Here is a 21854-nt window from a genome sequence, read left to right on the forward strand (position 1 = left end):
TCCGATACGCAATCCTGGTTCATCGGACATCTATTGGACGGCACGGGATGCAGCATCTCTGCACATTCGTCCCCATCCGTATGTATCCCGTGATTGGCAGGGGTGTAACCACTGTTCGAGAAGAGGGGCTAACAGCCTTGGCTGTGTGTTTCAAGACGCCTGGTACCAAGTAGCACTGTCGCCAACTACAGATTACCTCAAGCCACACTTTACCCATCCCATCGGTAACCGCACAGTCTAGCTTGGTACCTCCAGCAGCGCTATCTTACACTTTCAGAGGGGCAAGCGTCAGAGCTAGAGCTACTAGTATAAGACCACCTACTACTCAATGGCAACCCCTGTCTTACAGAATCTACCTAAACAGCCGAAACGGGTTATCTTACAACTCCGCGTGGACCAGTTCACTGATTGCCTGCAAGGTGATTTTGAAGATGCCATTGAAAAATACCTTGTGGTATCTGGGCGATCTATGAGTGAGATACGCTTGGGACGACATTTCATCCACATAGAGCCGTTTCAGAGTGACGATGTGCCTCAGAAATACTTCCATATTGTTCTCGATCTTGAACAAAGCCAGGGTCCTGTCGCTTTCTGCACGTTACCGCATGAGCTGTTTCATATTCGCCGGTCCGGCAAAGGAATGTAAGAGATAACTCTCCTTCACAGATGATGTATAAGAATCGAGGTAGTTCACAGTCCAACTGGATTTGCTGACTGTGAAATAGGCAGCTATTGAAAACGAACAACCAACTCGTCGCAGAGAATATGCTGAGAAAGATACGTTTCTATACTGATGAGTTATACCCTTGGGGAAGAACTCGAGTATAATGGTACTTTATGGATAAAAGATCCTTTATCGTTTCGAAGCGCACGGCATTGTGTTTTGCATGACGTGAACACATTCGCGACTCCACAATAATTGCAACTCCTTTCTCCGATCTGGGTGCCTCTATTTTGTCTGTCCAAGCTCTGGAACAAAGGTTCGGAGCGATAACCCAAGTGGTTCTAAGCACCTATAAGCCACATACCCCCTTGCTTCGATGGCTGCTATTTGGCTTTGGGCATTTTTTCCTCGAGTTCGTTTTGCCTTTGCTTTAGCAAAGAGGGGGCTAGACTTGAGTTACAATAGACCATCATCACCATCATCAATATATGGCCAACCTTTATTTAAATGTTGAAGTTGTTGTCTAGTGGGTCTTTCGACGATCTAAAAGTGTCTTGGCTACGGAGTACTATCGCCGGATTACCTTAAATCTATTTCAGTCTTCGCCAGGTAACAAACTTCGATCTCGCCATAGGCCAGAGCGTATTTTATTACAAAAAACAAGTACCGACAAGACAGGACATTATAGTTGTCTTTTGAGATTAGTGATCTTGAGATCAAGCAATTATCCAGCATTAATCGGACTTCAATGTTCTCCGCTTCGGAGGGCGGAGCTTCCCGGCGGATGGAGGCTCCCGCCGGGGAACTGCTCAGGGCCGGAAAAGACCTAACATCAGGTTCCACTGTACGGAGTAAATTGTGCTCGGTTGGTTGTGGAGGCCATGGGAGCATAACTATTTGCTGATTTTTGTGCTGTACATAGTCTTTCATATTACGGTCCCTAGAGCGGCATGTGTCGCATACCAGGTGTGTAGGGCTTATAAATGAAGCTGGAGAACTATCGAAAGATCGATCATGGAACGTTGAAGCTCCTGTATCCGTGATCTTCATTAGTTTCGTAGTATCGGGACGGAATAGTTTCCGCAAGGCGGAGCGCTCCGTTGTCCGTTAGTGTGTTTTGTAGAGCTTGAATTCGCCCGGCCTATGCCTATGTTCAATACACCTACCGAGTACAAGTCAAAAAATTTCGGTTCGTAGGTCTGCGGGCTGTGGGCATATTTATGTCTATCTACTTGTTGAATAACTGTATTAGATAACTGATTTGTATTATGTTCACTGGGGGATATAACGTTGGATATGAGCCAATAAGGAACTTGAGGTCGTGGGGCGTATTCTATTGCCCAAAAAGGGCAAAACTCGCGCCCCGCAGGTGAATTAATCTGTATCGGTAATCCTGCCGGTCGGGAAGGTCCAGACAGGGTGCATTTTTCAGCATTCGATGTCGACAGGACCATTCTAGCCTGGTCCACTGACTAAGATCTCTAGAAGGAAGCCTGATGTGCAGTGCTGGCAGAGTTAATTGCATGCTACTACTAACTAGTGTGACCTCGGAATGTTAGTAGTTAAGGAGTTGACCTGGAGGAAATCGGGTCCCACTCCCGGTTCCCTTAGCGTTGACCGCCGTACAGAGTAGGTGTTTCCGGGAGATACAACTGTGTCTTTTTCGCAAGATACCTGTACCACTCCGTACGACTTTCGGTTTATAGATCTGAAATGGCTTTACAGAGATAAGAATTACCATTCTTAAGGATTCTTCAATGCTGCTTTTATCTACCCCAGAAATATGGGAGGGTCAAACGTTCGGTCTCCATCTGACAATGACAAGAGGTATCATTGGCCAGGACCCTGGTGCGATGGATATTGAGTTGTGCGGGGTAAAAGAAAAGCTACTCCGTTAGCGCTTCGGGAAACTCCTTTTATTTTCTAATGTATACAAGGTTTGCTGGGAGCTTCTCCTCATTTTGCCCTGCCCGGTTAGACCCGTTTAGTAAATGCTTTCCTCACATAGGTGCAATGCGGAGATCATAATCCATCTCATACATACTACGGAGTATACTGTACATCCTGTATTGAAGGCGTTAGTAATGTCTGGAACTAGGGGCAAGTTATGGGTCTTGGCCAGTGGATGGGACGTCATCATCTGAGTAAATCTGCTTAACCATTGGTTGAAGCTGGAATGGATTTGAGGAACCGCTAGTACCTACCGTTTCGTCTTTTTTTAATTCTTTTTTTTTTTTTTTTTTTTTAAATTACCATGTCTTTGTCCAACTCGACCACTTTTATACACTACTTGCTTTCCCCTCCCTTCCTGTCGGCTCCATTCACGATTTGAACTCCGGGTATATAAATCCCCGCATTCTCCATCTCCCGACTTGTTTGGTTTTCTTCTTCCAGACTATCTCTTTCTCTCATTACATACTCTCTCCACATATTCCATCATGGGTAAAGACGACGAACCTAGTATGTCTAGCCTCCTTCGCCTCCTTCGTAGCTGAAACTAATCTAGTCCTTCTTCATAGGAACCTACCGCTACAACGAGAAGCCGGTTTACACCAACTCCAATGGCTGTCCGGTCTTCGACCCTCAGGCCGCGCAGCGCGTTGGCCGTAACGGCCCTCTGCTACTTCAGGACTTCCACCTGATTGACCTTCTGGCACACTTTGACCGAGAGAGAATTCCAGAGCGTGTCGTTCATGCCAAGGGTGCTGGCGCCTATGGCGAGTTCGAGGTCACTGATGACATCAGCGACATCACTGTCATCGACATGCTCAAGACCGTTGGCAAGAAGACCAAGTGTTTCACCCGTTTCTCGACCGTCGGTGGCGAGAAGGGTTCTCCCGACAGCGCTCGTGATCCCCGTGGTTTCGCCATCAAGTTCTACACTGATGAGGGTAACTGGGACTGGGTGTTCAACAACACTCCCGTTTTCTTTCTTCGTGACCCTGCCAAGTTCCCCATCTTCATCCACACCCAGAAGCGTAACCCCCAGACCAACTTGAAGGATGCCACCATGTTCTGGGACTACCTCTCCACTCACCACGAGTCCGTTCACCAGGTCATGCATCTCTTCAGCGATCGCGGTACCCCCTACTCTTACCGTCACATGAACGGCTACTCTGGCCACACCTACAAGTGGATCAAGCCGGACGGCACCTTCAACTACGTCCAGATCCACCTGAAGACCGATCAGGGCAACAAGACCATGAACAACGAGGAGGCCGGTCGTTTGGCCTCTGAGAACCCCGACTGGCACACCCAGGACCTGTTCAACGCCATCGAGCGCGGCGAAAACCCCTCCTGGACCGTCTACGTTCAGACCCTGAGCCCTGAGCAGGCTGAGAAGTTCCGCTGGAACGTCTTCGATCTCACCAAGGTCTGGCCCCAGGCCGAGGTGCCCCTGCGTCGTTTCGGCAAGTTCACCCTCAACAAGAACCCCCAGAACTACTTCGCCGAGGTCGAGCAGGCGGCTTTCTCTCCTTCGCACATGGTCCCTGGTGTCGAGGCCTCCGCCGATCCCGTGCTGCAGTCCCGTCTCTTCTCCTACCCCGACACCCACCGCCACCGTCTTGGCGGCAACTACGAACAGATCCCCGTCAACTGTCCCATGCGGGCCTTCGCCCCCTGGCAGCGTGACGGCTACATGAACGTGCACGGCAACTACGGCGCCAACCCCAACTACCCATCCACCTTCCGTCCCTACGAGTACAAGCCCGTCAAGGCTAGCCAGGAGCACGAGAAGTGGTCTGGCTCCGTCGTTACCGAGCAGCTCCCCGTCACATCGGAAGACTACGTCCAGGCCAACGGTCTCTGGCAGGTCCTGGGCCGCCAGCCCGGCCAGCAGGACGCCCTCGTCCACAACATCTCCGTCCACCTGTGTAACGCTCACGAGCGCGTCCGCAAGGCCACCTACGAGATGTTCACCCGTGTCAACAAGGACCTCGGTGCCCGCCTCGAGAAGGCTACCGAGAAGAACGCCACTCACGCCAAGTCTGCTCGTTTGTAATCCAAGAATCATCCCGCTTTTGTACTATTCATCTAGCAACTCAGTTTGATTTAAAATATTATTAGCATGAATTAACGAACCAAATGATAAACTATTTTTTCTATCTTTGCTTTTTCTTCTCACTTATGGTTTGTCTCGCCTAGGTTATTGGGATGGAAGTAAATCTCGCCTCTTTTTGGCTCTGATTAATTCTCTTGTGGGATCACAATCCTACCTATCATGTTGCCTCTAATCGAACCGCTCATGTCAGTTGTCTGCATACCTAGCTCTATACTCGTACTGATTGGATGCATGTCACAGTACTTAGGCTCTTAGCTGTCAAATAGATAAAGAACAGATAAAGAACTGTAGTGATAATAGTGATAATGATGAATGTCAAAAGGCAAAGCAGTATATATATAAAACTTCCTACAGTACAACCAATAGCAATACGTGATCCCGTATATATAATGTAGTCCAAAAACAGAACCAATGCAACCCGGAAACCAAGCGTGTCCAAAAAACAAAAAAAAAAAGGTCAATAATAACAGTCCCCGATCTGTCAGCCAGAAACACCTGAAACTCGCTATGTTGAAGAGGCAAGAGAGCAAAGATCGTAGATAGTCGTGTCGTTTATGAGGCGGAATGTTAAGAGTTTCTATATGTCAGTTCAGCTCGCGCTTTGGATGCAAAGTCTTAACTTTCGGTGTATATGTTCAGCACAGATAAGTAAGCGCTATATGTACGCGTCGTTGTGCTCCGATCAGGGTGGCGTGGTGATGGGGTGACTACTGGTGGTTACGGAGTCCCAACAGCCCCAGACATATCCAGGCGTGAGGCATGTGTGAGTCAGAGTTGGGGGTGCTGTTTGGGGAACTTTCGAAGTAGTGGTAGGGTCGTTACAGCCAAACCAGCCGGGTGTCTTGCACGTTGACGAGGTCATGGTAGGTGCGGTGGTTGTGGGCGACGGTACGGTGGTTGCGTCTGCTGTAGTGGTCGGGTCGTTGCAACCGAACCAACCGGGTGTCTTACAGGTTGATGTGGACGTCGACGTGGATGTCGTTGTAGCTGTCGTAGTTGTGCTCTCATCAAGACAGCCCCACCATCCGGGAGTCTTACAGGTTGAGGTACTTATTGGGGTAGAGCTCGTGGTGGACGTTGTCGAGCTGGTGGTGGTGATTTCAGAGCCATTACTGCGGAAGTATTTCCATAACACGCAATCATAGCACTCTTCTTCCGCGGCACAGTCCGGGACCTTGTCATATACCTTGATAACATCGGAGATCACAGCCTTTATACGATGCGTCCCAATTCCGACGCGCCAGCCTTTGTCCTCAACGGTATCGTAGACACACATTTGACCCGTATGACATGCTGACTCCATGGCGTAGCCTCCCCATGTGCATACAGAACTAACACCATTACAGGTTCCCATATAAACGGGATCGGCGGTATGCCCGAAGTGGTAGGCCCCGGTGTACCGTCTGGACTGAGGATGTCTGGGATCATATCCCGGAGGGCTGGGGAGACCTAAGCGTGCCGCAGGAAGTGCCTCGGGGACAGCTTCAAATGTGACAACAGGAAGCCCATATGTCAAACCAAGCAAACTGGACATTGCACCGCCTAGGGAATGGCCTGTCAGCCAAACATTCGCCTCTGGATAAAGCTCGGTGACGTTTGAGTAGAGATCCAATGCCGCACGGTAGTACCGGTTTTCATCATTCATAGCCTCAGTTATGCAGGTCAAATTGGCCTTGTACGCAGATGTCTGGCAATCACATACTTGTCGCCAGAGGTACGAGCCACCTTGCCCGCAACAGCAGCTAAAGAACAGGTTATCATTCTCTTTGTCATTGGTAGTCGTACCTGCACCATCGAAAAGAGCAGGCGAAGTTCCCTTGAGAGATATAATAATAGTGCTGTTTGCCTTGTCAGCATAGATATGACCTCTCAGTCCATCGCCTCTCCAGCCGAAACTTGATGAGTAATTGAAGTGACCATGAACATCCTGCCAATCCTCACTGCCTGGCTCCTCGATATAATCATTCGCCGTCATCTGGGCAAATGTGAGAACACTTTCTTTATGCGTAACATCAGGCCCAGCTAGCGTATCCATGACCCAATCCGACGGGGAGAGTACGGCCGCTGACCCAGACGACCTAGCTGCCATCAAATGTGCCTCGATCTTCGAAGGCCGTCGATCTGCAAGCCGTTCGATGCTAATAGGGCGCGATAAAGCCACTAATGGGGAGTCCAAGATGGCGGGCCCCTCCTCGAGGCCATCTTCTGAAACGGTCCGAAGACGGGTATACGGTTTGATGTCGAGCCTCTGGTGGAGATCTGGTTGTTCATATGCTCCGCGACGGAAGATGTGGCGAAGTGTCTGTGTTAGCGTCAGTCTACTGCAAACTCAACATAAGTATGTAAGCTGAGTAGCAAAGCACCTACAAACTCATGGGTGCCTGAAAGAGCAGGTGGTTCAGCTAAGGGGACCTGTGGAGGGATCAAGGGAGATGACCCTCGGGATCCGAAGTATACGGACCCTAAGCCGAAAGCCGTACTGGGAAGGAGGGCCACACCCAGAAGAGCATTTGAAATAATCATATTTGTTGAGAGGTACCTTATACTTCACACTCGGAGAAATTCCATAGTAATACAGAGATGATCACAGATGTTGGGGATGACATTGGAACAGTCGACCTTATCAGCGAATGACCAATTGCCTGGGCGGTGAGGCGGCGGCGTGACGCAGTGCGGAGAGACAGGGCTCCACTTCCTAAAAGGTAGCTGTGTTTTCCACGCTAGTCCTAATACAGTGACTCTGCGCAAAATTTACGTCCAAGTGATTCGAGTATCTAACCGGGCCTGGTTAGGTTGTCTACTGCTTAGCAGGGAAAGATCCCACGTGATTGGCTCGGGAACGCGTGATGGTTGTCAATCATGGCTTGTCGCAGTGAATACTCCTCTATCTGTACTCCGCATTTGCTCTCTTCACTATCACTTTCTCCCCAAAACGCCTTGGGGTTTCTCCGGGTCTCACTAACAGTATGCTTGGTCTGTACGAGTAAAATTATTTCCACAAGTGTTTGCCTTGTTTCTCTTTCGGTGTTTGTCTCCTTCATACTGGTGTTGGTTTATGTGTTATCTATCGATTAACAGTAGCGCCAGATAATTGCGCGCAATCTGCAAGAACCGACCGACTAGACTAGTTTAGGGCCATATCGCAGTATATCACAACATATTTCGACCGATCTCGGGCCCAGTATACTTATCTAACACAATCATGTCTTTCGACCCTACTGAAAATGGCTCTGGAAAGCCTCGATTGCATACGGCTCGCTCGTTTCCCAGGATGGATACTTCGGAGACGAGCCCTTTCATTCGCTCGAGGTCTAAGACCTTTCAGTCAGTGGCAACACCGGAGCATGTCGAGTCTGATGCACATCCCTTACCGTTGTCGCCAGCCGAAGAGGACCAGGAAACGGGCCCTGACCTTTTTGAAAAAACAGGTACCTCAGAGCTAGGCATCGATGATGATGGACAAGGCGAGGAGGCTTCAATGCTATCGCGGGGTACGGAGGAACAATCAGAGGAGTTGCCAATAGAGTTGATCAGCCTAACTGACCGGTAGGGTGAACGCTCGGTTTTTTAGACGCTGTTCAATTGCTGACAATGTTATTTGTTAGATTTGTCAACTCTTTAAGTGCCAAAGTGCACAGCTCACCACCAACGATTGAGAAAATTTCCCTTCTTTACCAAGATTTTTATGTCCGAGCAGAATCACATATAGCCACACACATATCTGCCCTCGCTTCCCGAATAAACCGTGATCCTTCGCCACATCCTCAGCCGAAATCAAAGAATAAACGCGTCGAAACCAGCCGGCAGATGCTAACAGCATCAGAAGTCACAGAAAAGCGGATTGCCCGGAAAATGCTTGCTTCTAAGCGCGTCGCTTTGGAAGAAGCAGTGGAGCGAAGAGCTTGTGAGAGTATCTACGACAAAATATGGCGGCATAAAAGTACGCTAGATGAAGTTAGAGACGAGAAGTTACGTTCTAAAACAGCCACATTACTTCTAGTCGGAATAAATCTGAATGACCTTGGGGTTGATGTCGACACGGCTTCGATCGATGAAGAAAAGCAGAAGGAAGCTGATGAGGGGTTGTCTGTTGCCAGAGACTATCTTAACAAAATGAACGAAGCAAAATACCCATTAGGGAAGCTTCGGCATCTTGCCGCCGCCCACAAAGCGATAGTCGATGCCTTAACCAAGCTACTACCCTCTTCATCCTCCGCTGATGAGATTTTACCTACCCTGATCTACTCACTTATCACGTCCCCTCCGGAGGGCATTAACGTCATAAGTAACTTACAGTTCATACAGAGATTCCGTTCGTCAAATAAAATTGATGGCGAAACTGCTTATTGTTTGACTAATCTTGAAGCTGCAATAAGCTTCTTGGAAAACGTTGAACTTTCTGAGCTCCGCGCTGACCAAGTGCCGGAAGGCCAGACGAAAGTTTCTAGCAATGAGCCTACATCAGCCATAGAAAAGGGCGATCCTCGGCCACCTACAAAAGATGAGCCAGCTTCATCTTTTACAACGGTGACGACTTGTGCGGAATTCTCGAAGTCCGCCGGCAAGGAATCCGGGTCTAATACGTTTCCCAGGCCTCAACAGTCCGCAACAACGCAGCAACGTTTAAATAACCTATTCCAACCCCCATCAAAGGTCTTCGGTGCAGCCAACGATGCTGTGCGTAATACCGCAGACCAGAGCCTGAAAAATATAGGTGCAACATTGGACAGCAGTTTCACTTTTCTTTTCGGCCGTCTCAAAGAATTGCAGTCTAGCCAACATGCTGGCAAGGATGGAGGTAATCCGATAGTACCAAAAACACTGGCAGAAGCCAGACGCCTGGTTGCGTCCCCATCTTCTACAGATAATAACTCCCCCGACCAAGAACTCAAGTCAACGAGGGAGGCTCCCAACGACCGGCCTCACCTCAGACGTATCGGCTCGAAGGCAGAAGATACCTTCTTAGGACTGGTTGGTGGGCAGAGGACGCCGCGCGACCGAAGTGCAGACAGCGTCAGAACGCAAGGAAGCTCCAAGAAGACTAACGCTGCTTCGATCACCTTGAGAGATGAATCGGCATCCGGTATACCCCAGAGCTCCCCTGCGAGCTCGTCTTCTCTGGCCCCTACACCTCTGGAATCGATGCGGAACTTTGGGAATACACTCAACCCTCTTAATCATATTCCTGGCATGATCAGGAGCTTTGGTCGTGCTACTCCAGACGGCACGGGGGTCCTTTCCACTCCCTCTCCTTCTACAAAGAGCCCTCCTATCTCGAGAGAAATGTCCTCAAGCATGACAACTACTCCGTCTAAGATCGATCCCCCGATTCAGCGTTTCCTTCAGACAGCACACGCCAGCGATCTCACGATTGGAGACGTAACCACCCTACTTGAAGATTATAAAAGGATTGCCGCAGTCTTGTTAAAGCAAGGCACCAATCCAAAATGAGGACCGAATTTCTGATCTAACCATGTTTTCGTCCCTTCTTTCTTGTAATAGTTTAATCTTCCCCCTTTTTTGCCATCATCATAGCGTTGCGAATTCCGGATCATAGATTGCTGATGGCGTTCTGTCTTTTTACCTATCATGATGAATATTTCCTCAAGGATGTAGGCAGCTGGCATTGAATGCCGCTTGAATATATCCTGTGTGATCTGAATGCTTATTTCGTACAGTAGTATCACTATGAGTACCCTTGCTAAACTATGGCACCCTTCGTATCTATTAAAACCAACTTAAAACCCCTCATTATGCTTATACTACCCTGGTAACGTTGGGAAAGTGATATGAACATGTGTATACACAGTGAATATGAAGGGCTGCAGTCGTACTCAACTAATCTCCAGGATCGGAATACGTTGCAGCGAAAATAAAACCGAAAGTAAAATTACGTTTCACGGAGTACGACCACGTAGTACCTCAGCACCACCCGACCTCATTCCTTCTAGCTTTCTAGAAAGATCAGAAGACTGTTCCTCAACACTCTCGTGTCTTCTCTTGATCTCGGCTTCGAACACAGCGGCCGTTTTTCGTCGAGCATGACGTAGGTCCTTCATTTTGGTGAGCATCTGAGTGAATTGATCTATTAATTGATCACCACAGTCCTCCCATTCGTCCATAGATAGATTGGAGAAATAGGTGCGGCGGTCGGCGTCGGAAAGATTCATGAGGTACGGAATTCTGTCTTCTGGATCAGGTTGTGTTTCCTGGGTTGCGTTCGGTGATGGAGCGGCTGCTGGAATGTGGTCAAAAGGTTCCGCCTGGAGCTCAGCGAATGATTTCTGATAGAGTATATCTGGCGGATAGTCTGGTTCGATATGACGCTTTTTCGGATTGTGCTGATCCGGATTAATACGCTGGACTGAAAGACGTCTGGAGAAGGGATCGTTGATGGGGTCATCATCGTCATTAAGAGCATCGATATTCGTCACGTCAAAAGCGGTTATTGACTGCATGCTACCACGTCTGCCGTAGCTGTTTGAAAAGAACCCGAGACCTACATTTTCCACGGAGTCTGAAGTTTCAATGCTCGTGATCCTCTGAGATTGCTGCGGCCGAGGACCAGGGGTACGACGTGTAGGGGTCAAATCTAATTGTTCCAGAAGAGTAGGCTTTGGTGGGCTAAATCTTGTCCTCGGGGTTGTACTCGTATTAGGAGGGAGTGTAACCTTCCTAGGTGCAGTGGCAGGTAGGACGTGACTAGTCCGTTTGGCATCCTGTATTGACCGGGTGAAAGTCGGAATCTTCGACGATTCCATATGAGCCTGATTTTCTGGCTGTTGGTACGTCTTTCGGCCAGCATTCCAGAAGTTCTGCAGACGTTTGCTCAGAGGCTCATCATTGAGGCGTTTCCTGATAGGAACCACCGATTCGTTGGTTCCATCGGAGGCCTCGTCATCACCCACCACTGATGTTAGCTGACTTTCATTGTCGATTTCATCCGAGTCGAATCCAGCTGTTTTCATGGCTTTGTCTCCGAAATTGTCATACCACTGAAAGTCAAAAGGGCGGCGTGTTTGCTGGAACTGATGTAGAGAGTTCGCAGCAGCACCTTGCTGTCGAGCATTCGGGCCAGGAGAGAATCGGTATGGAAGATCCTCAACACCAACAACACTCGTCGCTGCAATGGTCGAGTCATCAACACCTTCCACGTCTGTGTCAAACATGTCCTTCTTCGCGCCATTGTCATTTGGTGCATGTGACCCCCCGGGAGCAGGTAGGCCGCCGTAGTGCTCAAACTGTGTTGGTCTATTGACTGGCAGTTGTGTAGGCGCATTCAATTTTGGTGTCGGAACTTCGACCCTCGCCTGTTCGGCTATCTGCTGCCGTGATTGATTGGGTATATCAAGTTTGGGTGGTCTGGGTTGACCAGCTTCTTTTGAATGTACATAATCTCCGACACCCATTGTCGCTGAGATGAGAAGTGGAATGAATAGCCGATTTAAACATGCAATTAGGGACAAGGAATCAGAGGCAATTTCATTATACTAGGGGTTCTCCACTCAGGACACAGATAATCTACCAGTGGTTGTAGTGGGGTCAATCATGTTTGCCATGGGTAAATATTTGCCTTGCTCAGTGGTGGACGCGTTACCTTAATTTTGCCGGTAAGGCACGCGCGAGGCATCCACGAAATCACGTGCAGTGCATGGTATATCTCCAATTGCAATCAAGCTCTTTTCAGGTATTTTAAATGGAGCTAGACAAGAATCTAAACTTGTAGTTGTACATATTGTCAATGCATGAAGAAGAGACAAATATCGGATTGCGTAGTAACTCATACTGTATCCCACGTCTCTACTGTGATCACTTAGAGATATAAATTTCATCTTAAACATTTCCCGTTGGAGAGTTATTCTATGTAAACGTGCAAAAATCGCCCGTATTAGTCGAACAAAGCATTGTCGTCAATGTGTAGGTCCTCAAGTGTCGAGGTCATCCCTTTTCCACGCTGCTTCGCTTTTTCAAAGAGATCATGAGCTTTTTCAACCTCAGATTGTCTCTTCTCATCCGCAAGTCTCTGCTCTCGTCTGGCTTGAATCGAGTTTTGAAAGTCTTCTCCCGCGGTCAAGTCGTTGTCATCAAACCCGTCATTATCCTCCACACGATGGGCCAAGGAGGACATGAAAAGGTCGCCGATCCAAAGGGAAACCATGCCTCTAAGTTCTAATAGCTCGGGAGAATCCGAATATGGGGGAGAGACAAGAACTTCATCCATCCTTGCTGCAATCTTCTGGGCTTCGTGTAGCTCAATTGCCCTGATGTCTGCGACCAGGCTCTGCGTTTCTTGGCTTGAGCCATCGGAACTCTCTGGATCAGATGCTGCATCGTCCGGGTCTTCCTTTGGTGCAACTTCCTGGCGATTCCATATATCTTGACGAGCAGCATTGCTCTCCTCTTGCGTAACATAAACCCAAAGTCCGAACATGGCTGGGTAAAAATGCAATGAACTCGTGAAGTCTGGAGCAGTTTTCCGAAATGGATACTGGATTATGAGTCTCTCATAGTATTGCTTGGCAGCTTCGAACCCTTCTCTTGTGAAACAAAGCTTAGAAGCTTCTGTTTTTTGGCCATTTCTGACAGACCTCGCAGACCCTGAGGTGATATCAGAAAGCTGGCGATCTCGGCGGAGCAATATTTCAGCCCCAATACCCCATCTCCCTTCAACGCGCACATCAATTGGGTTTCCTCGAAACTCCTCACGAAGGATTAAGCCCCAAGCCCTTCCAGCACGAACATAGTCTCTATTAAGAAGACAGCGATGCAAAATAGAAGAGAGAACAGCAATATGTTGCAGACGAAGGTTGCCTTGGTAGGCTGCAGACTGTGGTGGGTAGATCGGTGGTGTCAATGATGATAATCCTTTCATAACATTATCCTTTCCCCGGTTGCTAGCGCGTTCATCCTTGGCAGGACCATGTGGGAAATGACCCCCTGGTAGTTCTCTATCGAAAGATAGACCGGCTATGCGATATTGGTGTGCTTCTTCTGGTGACAGAATCAATGAGGTCCCAGAAGGTGCGACTTCAGATCCGGCGTCAGTTGTTTCGCCTTCAAAAACATCGTCCTCAGTGTCCCAGCCATCATGGACTTTCTTACGCTTCCTCGACTCATACCGGGCAACGCGCGCACTCTGAGGTTGTTGCCATGATGGAATTGGCAATGAGAAGGCAGAGGCTGAGGGAACAGATGCCATCAGCGGTTAAGAGATGAGTAATCTATGGTCTGAATGTTCGAGCCGCTATCCATGGATACATTGGTCATATGTCGGAAATTAATTATCCATATTCTTGAATGACCGTAATCGTAGCTCTAGCCCTGTAGCTGTAACGCAAAGCAGGAACGCGGTTCCGTAGTAGAGTTTGGTATATGCTATCCTGAGGCACAAAGGCATCAAAAACACACTCAACCTCAGGTTCCACTTGTACGTGTAGAGGTACTAGTGGTACTACTAGTAGTAGTACAAGGTGATTGGCGATCAGTATTCACCGCCTACTTCACCTGCACTAGACATAGCCTGCCCTCTAGATGGTTGATTAGTTCAATGACGGGAGCGTGATAACTACTCCGTAGTAGTTGATACCTTATTAGTCTTACTAGTACGTACGGAGTACGGAGTACTTTGGAGGTGTTATTGGAGAACCGTATGTACTTGCTGGAGTATTTTGCTGGAGTATTCATACATTGATTGGTAATAACTGATTTAAATTTCATCTTGCCTTGACTGTACTTAATATTATGAGTTCAATAGCGAAAAGGTCCAAGAGATAGCCTGTTTCTGTCCTGTGCGGATGAAGCGCTTTCGGTCAAGAAACAATCTGGTATGTACGTTCTCGGCAAGTATGTTTTGTACTGTAACGCAACTGTCACCCTAGTACCCTACTCCGAGTATTAGTATGCCAATCCCTCAGCCAAGAAAGTCACGGGCTAGCCTCGACCCGCCTTAACCAAAGCGCCTTAACCTGAAGACCAACACTCCCAATTTAGGTGCGGCCGTTATCAATTGTCATCATCATCATCAGCAGCAGCAGCAGCATCACTTCTACCACCACCATCATCCTTCCCCCTCCCTCGTTCCTGCCGTCTCCCTCGTTTTGGATTCGCGATACAGCATATAATATTACGTTCTAGTAATAGTCCTCCAGGTTGCCGACCACCTGGCACTACAACGTACCTACCGTTTCTATTCTTCAATTCTCTCCCTAACGGCCTAATTTCCATAACCGACTTTTGCATCGACGGTCCTTTCACGGTTCCAGACTATACTCCCATGTCTTCTGCTTAAGCCGTCCGATGGTATGTGGTATGTGGCCTGTTGAACCAATATGGTGTAGTTGTAACTCCCAGCACCGGAAGTTCACGGTGCTCAGGTGCTCCCGAGGATTCCGCGAATATGTTTGCCTTAACAATCATTTGACCTTCCATCTATCTCTGCTCCTATCCCACTATCTCACTATCTCTCGAGCATTTTGCCCCTCAGCAGTGAATGCAGTATTGTTTGTCTTACTAATGTTGAACTGTGTCTCTTTAGTCATCAAATGCCGATGGCAATACTAGGCGGTTTATAAATCCCAGCGCCACGTCCTGACCATTCATTTTGTTACTATGGGACAATCCTCCTCAACACATCAACGCCACAACAGTTCTTCGAACCGTCTGTCATTTATAAACCGTGGTCATCGCGATAGGGATAGGGATAGGAATAGGGACATGAACAACGATCACAATTTGGAGCAAAACGGGGTGTTTAGGCCCCAACGAGGGGCGGATAATGGCGATACGCTACCCGATCAAGCCAGCTCAGGGTGGGAGACATGGCGACCGGCCGAGGGGCAAACGAGCGGTATAGGACACATGGGAAGCATTCAAGAAGAAAATGGGCCACAATATGAACCGACTCAGCGGGAGTATCGGTCTGCGATCTTTGCCCGCATGGCAGCAAGAAGGCAATCCACAATGTCAAGGCTGGGGTCCAGAATTTTACCAAACTCGGTCATTCGTGGCCTTCTTAACAGCGAAGAAGAAACACCTGCTGAGGGCCACGCTCATCGACACGGGATCGTATCGAGGTCAATACCAAGATCAGAAGTCGCTCATAGCAGCAGTCGTTTTAGTCCGTTTAGCTCGCTTAGCTCAAGAGGCATTTCTCGACGACGCTCAGCCCGCGGCCCCTATTTCATTCCACGCAGTGATCCAGGACTACTTTCGGATACTCCCCACTCTCCTACTTTTTTCGACCCTACCTCAGATCATACGCCAGAGACAACTAGAAGTTCTTGGCGAAGAAGTGCTCGTTTGCATCGTGTTAGAAATTCACTTTCGGGTCCGATCACGCAGATGTTTGGCCAACCGTCTACAAACATGTCTGATCAGAACATTGGGGATTTACGCCATTCGATGGGACCAATCCCTGGTGACACTCCAGGTACATTCCTCCCCCAACCAGGGCCAATGAGTAGTCGGATGGACTTTGATGAACCTCATGAACTTGATTCCGTGGAACCTGCCATAGGAAACACCCGCCCTACCTCTCCCATGTCTTTGCAGTCTGGACAAAGCCCAAGTGGCTTGCGCCACTTCCCAAATTTGTTGCGAGCACGCCCATCTAGAGTTTTGCGGCGAGAGGAGCAGACACCGCTCTCCCGTGTCCTTCAACTGGCGGCAGCTGCCATTGCTGCCCAACTTTCTGGCACAACTGGTCCTGTAATGCCTAATATTCAAGCCCTTGGCAATGAAGGCCTCGACAATTCGCTAGAAAATTTTATACAGAGTTTACAACACGCTACTTCTGCGCAAACGGCAGCCGATAGTCAAACTACTTCTGGAGACAATGGGGCGGCAACTCCGGTCAACTTCTTACGGGTGTTCCGATTCGCAAATTCAGATGGCGCAAGGCCTTCCACAACTTCGAATCGATCCGCGACAGCCACGAATGCCCCGGAGAGTGGCTCAGATGGGATGAATGTTGAGAACCCCGTGGAAGGACCTGAAGGGCGTACTGTTACCCTCGTTGTTGTGGGAGTAAGGTCTGTCCCGTCAGGTAATAATCTCGGCAATGACCAGCAGAATGCAGGCCCCGGACCTGGCTTGGATACGTTGCTCCGTCTACCGTTCTTGTCACCGGGTAGTCTATCACGGAATCCAGACAACGGTCCTAATCTCACATCACGTGCTGAAGGGCGACCAAGATTCATACCTAGTCGGCACCAAACCGGAGGTCCTAGTACTACGACTAATAATGAGGATATTCCCCTGCCCGTGGGACATCAAAGTCCGTCAAGAAGGCTATCTGATACTGGGAGCCGTGGACCTCTCTCATCTCTACCTTCCATCATCTCTGAAAGCCCTCCTGGCCCTCACCCTCCACCATCGACGCCTGCTGAACCCGGGCTTTCAGCCGTGTCGTCAGGGGCCTCAACTCCAAGCCGAAGACTTTCTTCTGCATCAGTGATGTCCCCAAGCACCTTGCCGCAACTGGACGAGCACCGGATTATGCAGCCTCCAGCTGAATCTGCTGATGGTAACATTCCATTCAACATATCTCGCCAGCGACGTCGTAGTGATTCTGAGTATGTCCGCCATCGTGACCTAGGCGCTGGTGCGATTAGGCGTAATGGTGTTGTCGAACCGGATAATGCTCCCTCTCCTGCCGGTAGAAGCTGGTTGATCTATGTCGTGGGAACAAACCTTTCGGAAAATCACCCTGCGTTTGCGACACCAAGTCTCTTCACCGATGTAAGGATGACATGATTTCCCCTTTGCCCACATAATCCAAGCTAACTCAAATACTAGAACCCAACATATGAAGACATGATTCTACTCTCGTCTCTCCTCGGTCCAGTGAAGCCTCCAGTTGCCACCCAAGAGGACCTCACTTCGGCTGGTGGAGTATACCGTGTTGTGGAATATAGTGGCTCTCTTGTTGCGGAAGCTTTGGATGGTGCTGGCGCCATTCAAATTCCCAACGGGGATCGATGCTTGATCTGTCTCGGCGATTACGAGGCTGCGGAAGAGCTCCGGCAATTGACCAAATGCGCGCATGTATTCCACCGAGATTGTATAGATCAGGTTCGTTAAGAAATCTACACTGAGCCTTTTCTGTGGATCTAACATATTCTATAGTGGTTGACAACTGGTCGCAACTCTTGCCCTCTATGCAGAGGTCAGGGCGTAGCCGAGACATCGAATGCAGATCGCACTCCAGAGAACACGTCATCTGCTTGATTGCTTGCCCCCCGTTAGAGACCATCTGTCCCTCTGTCACCCATTTGCATTGGTTACCACCAAAGATTTGCATGAAGCGCATACTCCATAGCTTAACGAACATTTTTTTTTTTTTTGTTTTCACCGAGGATATCCATTGCCGCATTTTCTTTTTCTCTTTTCTGCATACTTCTTTCCTGGACCGTACCTTTTTTCCTCTGTTTTTTTAATTTTGGGCTATTGATATTGGGACTGATAGAGGCAGGATGATGAGACAACGGATAAACTGGCGCGGAATTGTCTCATAAGTTTGCCAGAAGACTGGGTTTGTCATCTATGTCTCTTGTACCTTTCGATGTGGCATAGATATGAAATATTGAACAATCCCTACTATTAAGACACTAATTCAGTAGCCTGAACGTACTGTGTCGTGAGGTGAGCAATAGATAGTTGGATGGTCCATAATAGTGAATATGATATTATTGTAATAGTACTGAAGTAGGGTGCAGTACAGACAGTGGGATTGAAGCTGACCAGATTATATTAGAGTTGTATAGACCTAACGACATATCTCGAGATAGGTAATGATATGAGACTAAAACAATGGCTTTGAAAGAGTACTATAGGAGTTCCTTTACAACTCTGCAACTATACATTGATACACATTTTTTCTTTTTTCTTTTTCTTTTTTTTTTTTTTTTTTTTCTGGGAATTAGTAGAGCAGGTATATGCTGTCTATGTCCTTATAGACTAGACATGTTTCCTTTTCTTTTTCTGTTTCTCCCCCTTTCAAAGCCAGTACGGGCTATACTACGGACTTACTATACAGTACCTACAGTAATCCAGATGCCCCGCATGCGTCGACTGGAAACCGAAAAATGGGCTGGTTGCCCCTCTTCAACAAGCTGCTGACTCAGCCCACATCTTTCCTCAACCCCACCAACTATATCTATTTATCAATCTATCGATCCTCACTGTCGTTGAGAGGAAAGGTTAAGCTTATCTTTGCTCCGTGGTGACTTTTTCCCATCGCCTACAAGCTTTCCCCATTCATTTGATTAGTTTATTCACATTATCTTATTTAACGAAACCAATTGACTTGGGCAGAAATAGACCAGCAAAAATTGTTGCCAATCGTTATCGGTAGTCCAGACAACACTTCCTATTCTCCGTCCCTCCAGCCACCCCTGTACCTTATATCCAGGATGGATGCACCGATTCGACTCACTGTATTGATATCAGGCAATGGCTCAAACCTCCAGACCGTAATCGACCAGACAGCCGCGGGGGAACTTTCGGTGAACATTGTCCGAGTTTTATCGAACCGCAAAGACGCATTCGGACTCGAGCGTGCCCGACGTGCGGATATTCCTATACACTACCACAACCTTGTGAGATATAAGAAGCAGCACCCTGCGACACCAGAGGGTATCCAGGCGGCTCGGGAGGAATATGATGCGGAGCTGGCGAGGTTGGTCCTTGCTGACAGTCCGGAAATGGTAGCTTGTCTGGGATTTATGCATGTGCTGTCCCCGAGGTTCTTGGAGCCATTGGAAAGGGCTAAGGTTAAGATTATTAACCTTCACCCTGCGTTGCCGGGGGCATTTAATGGAGCGGTATGTTCTCTATCCTCCCCTTGTTGCATTCTTCCCGACTACGTCTATTAAGTTGTGGGTACTTCCCTCGAGGAATGATATGGTTAACTTGCAAACCCTTGCAGCATGCAATTGAGCGGGCCCATAGCGCCTGGTTAGAAGGAAAGATTGACAAGACAGGGGTAATGATCCACAACGTGATCTCTGAGGTTGATATGGGTACCCCTATAGTTGTACGAGAGATTCCATTCGTCAAGGGAGAGGATGAAAACCTTGAACATTTTGAGAAAAAGGTCCACGCTGTTGAATGGGAGGTTGTGATCGAAGGCGTAAAGCTTACAATCGATGAGATAAGAAAGGAAAAGAAACATGGCTCGACGGAAGCTTGAACGAGGCTGCCATCAGAGGGTAAAAAAAAAAACCGAAAAAAGAAAAAAAAGAGGCGGTCTGGTCTAAGATCATTCGTCATGGCTATTCCCTTCGGGACAATAATTTATGGTTTCAATTAAGCATTGACTGATAGCAAGGATGTGGCGGTATGGTTACTGCATAGTTTGTACAGTGCATACGTACGTGTTTTCTGGATGTGCTAATGGAAAATATTTCCAGATGAGCGCCCTGTGATCATTAAACTTTTAACACTTAACCCAAAAGGAGGTTCGAGTGAAGTCATCCAATGGACATGACTCGTAGACTTTTGTTTTTCGATGATCAATCAGACTCGGCCGGCCTCTCGAATTCCAAATTCAATTTACTGTTCTATGTTCGTTAGTTCCAGATCGTTCCTAAGCTAAGATCTGTTCGACGCTGTGTGACTGGCCTTGTGGATGATGGCCTTCTGGGACTCCATCGTCGTGGAATGACTGCAGATCACGTTATACTCTAAAAGGATGGCTGTGCTCATCAGGCCCTATGAGTATGAGTATGCCCTTAACTGGTCCTGGTCATACTATAGTTGTCCATGAGTCCCATGGATTCAACGTATCGACTAACTACCTTTTCCATGCGAGGCTAGTCGGACGGACTATTGAACTACGCTGACAATTTGACTCGTCCACAGAATTAACCTAATACTTTAGTATCCCGCCTGCCTCGGAGTTAATCATCATAGTGGATTAGAGTGACTCCGCCACTCAACCCGAGGCAATTAAGGGTTGGACTCGGCGGGTGTTAAGGCCTATGATATGGCTCCAACGGTTGGCCTGCATCAAAGCTAAGGCAGAGGACATCCTATGAGGATCTACCCTGGATAGTAGGCCAACACTAAGTGGTCGACGGGTTGACTGGTATTCTCCTAGCGGGTTAGTCGCCATTTCCGAGTCTCTCAGATAGGACAGAGATTGAGTGAGAGACAGGAATCGATCCCCATCTAAATTAGCTTGGGTTTCAGAACACCATCGGAATGAACCAGGCGCAAGCCACCGGATTTGTGATATGGGGGCCATTGGATCGTCACGCGGACGACGGTCTGGGAGCTGATCCAGTTCTCATCCCCTCTCCCCTGCTTTTCCCCCTCCCCCCCCCCCAAAGCTAGTGAGCTCAGTTGATTAAGTTCCCCCTTCAGCAAACTTCCCAGTATTACGGGGTAGAACTGTGCTTCGACTATGCTGGCTTGGGTCCTCTTCCCTGAGTTGGACTCGGTGGGCATGCTGTTTCGGATCATTGGCCACGTAGGTACCTGTACGTCATACTTGGATCGAGGCAACCCAGGATCAACCTCGTCAGGCGTGCCATGAAAGCAGGCTAGACAGTAAGGTAGTCCCTTAGAGTTTGGAGAGGGCCGCCATCCGAGACCGTGGGCCCCCAAGATCAAAGCGGAACAGAGGTACGGTATCTTTTGACCGTCGCATAGATAGGATGTGCAAAGTGCATAGAGGTACGAATGTCCCAGCCAGCCTTCTCAGTAGGTCTTTAGGTCCATCGCTCACGGACCTGGAATGGTCTCCGAACAATTCATTCCTTCCATGTGGGTGATGGATCCCTTTCCCCATCTGGGTAGCCACCATAGGCCAGAGAGCAGATAGTCAAGCGCTTAGTTTGGCTCCGAAGAAATGTGAGTGGTAGTTGCCCGGACATGTTGCTCATTTCTCTAAGGGGCCCAATCTTTTCTGCCTTCAAGTGATGGGCAGCCTACCCACAGGAGCAATTACCTCCTTTTGCCATGGGCCATACGGTCCCCGTTTTCAATCCTTGGCTACTATTTTCACTGGATTTCGGTCGATAGCCACGCTACTCAATTCGTTGGTACTCCGATAATTTGGGACCTTTTTCTTTTTTATTTTCTTTTTCATTTTATTTTGTTAAATTGCGGGTTTGTGAAGATATC

The 21854-nt window shown here is 48.4% G+C and overlaps 6 protein-coding genes across 6 annotated transcripts; 4 read left to right on the forward strand and 2 right to left on the reverse strand.

Annotated features, from left to right (window-relative positions):
- Positions 1 to 3102: 3102 nt before the first annotated feature.
- Positions 3103 to 6374, forward strand: fgaCat (catalase easC; the record flags this gene model as incomplete). Its single annotated transcript, XM_023232996.1, has 3 exons — positions 3103 to 3124; positions 3184 to 4663; positions 6332 to 6374. 3 exons carry the CDS (start codon positions 3103 to 3105, stop codon positions 6372 to 6374), a joined length of 1545 nt encoding a protein of 514 aa, XP_023093542.1.
- Positions 6375 to 7929: 1555 nt separating this feature from the next.
- Positions 7930 to 10178, forward strand: AO090011000541 (VPS9 domain-containing protein; the record flags this gene model as incomplete). Its single annotated transcript, XM_001826107.3, has 2 exons — positions 7930 to 8273; positions 8333 to 10178. The coding sequence occupies 2 exons, from the start codon at positions 7930 to 7932 to the stop codon at positions 10176 to 10178; spliced, it is 2190 nt and encodes a 729-aa protein (XP_001826159.1).
- Positions 10179 to 10624: 446 nt separating this feature from the next.
- On the reverse strand, positions 10625 to 12136 carry AO090011000542 (uncharacterized protein; the record flags this gene model as incomplete). The annotated part of the gene is made up of 1 exon (XM_023232997.1): positions 10625 to 12136. The coding sequence occupies one exon, from the start codon at positions 12134 to 12136 to the stop codon at positions 10625 to 10627; it is 1512 nt and encodes a 503-aa protein (XP_023093543.1).
- Positions 12137 to 12615: 479 nt separating this feature from the next.
- Positions 12616 to 14411, reverse strand: AO090011000543 (uncharacterized protein; the record flags this gene model as incomplete). The annotated part of the gene is made up of 2 exons (XM_023232998.1): positions 12616 to 13675; positions 14227 to 14411. The coding sequence occupies 2 exons, from the start codon at positions 14409 to 14411 to the stop codon at positions 12616 to 12618; spliced, it is 1245 nt and encodes a 414-aa protein (XP_023093544.1).
- Positions 14412 to 17180: 2769 nt separating this feature from the next.
- AO090011000544 (RING-H2 finger protein) lies at positions 17181 to 17954 on the forward strand (the record flags this gene model as incomplete). The annotated part of the gene is made up of 3 exons (XM_001826110.3): positions 17181 to 17465; positions 17523 to 17798; positions 17853 to 17954. 3 exons carry the CDS (start codon positions 17181 to 17183, stop codon positions 17952 to 17954), a joined length of 663 nt encoding a protein of 220 aa, XP_001826162.3.
- A 1184-nt stretch (positions 17955 to 19138) lies between these two features.
- AO090011000545 (phosphoribosylglycinamide formyltransferase) lies at positions 19139 to 19600 on the forward strand (the record flags this gene model as incomplete). The annotated part of the gene is made up of 1 exon (XM_001826111.3): positions 19139 to 19600. One exon carries the CDS (start codon positions 19139 to 19141, stop codon positions 19598 to 19600), a length of 462 nt encoding a protein of 153 aa, XP_001826163.3.
- Between the last annotated feature and the right edge of the window lie 2254 nt (positions 19601 to 21854).

This window comes from Aspergillus oryzae, chromosome 7 (genome assembly GCF_000184455.2).
Source record: "Aspergillus oryzae RIB40 DNA, chromosome 7".
NCBI lineage: Eukaryota > Fungi > Ascomycota > Eurotiomycetes > Eurotiales > Aspergillaceae > Aspergillus > Aspergillus oryzae.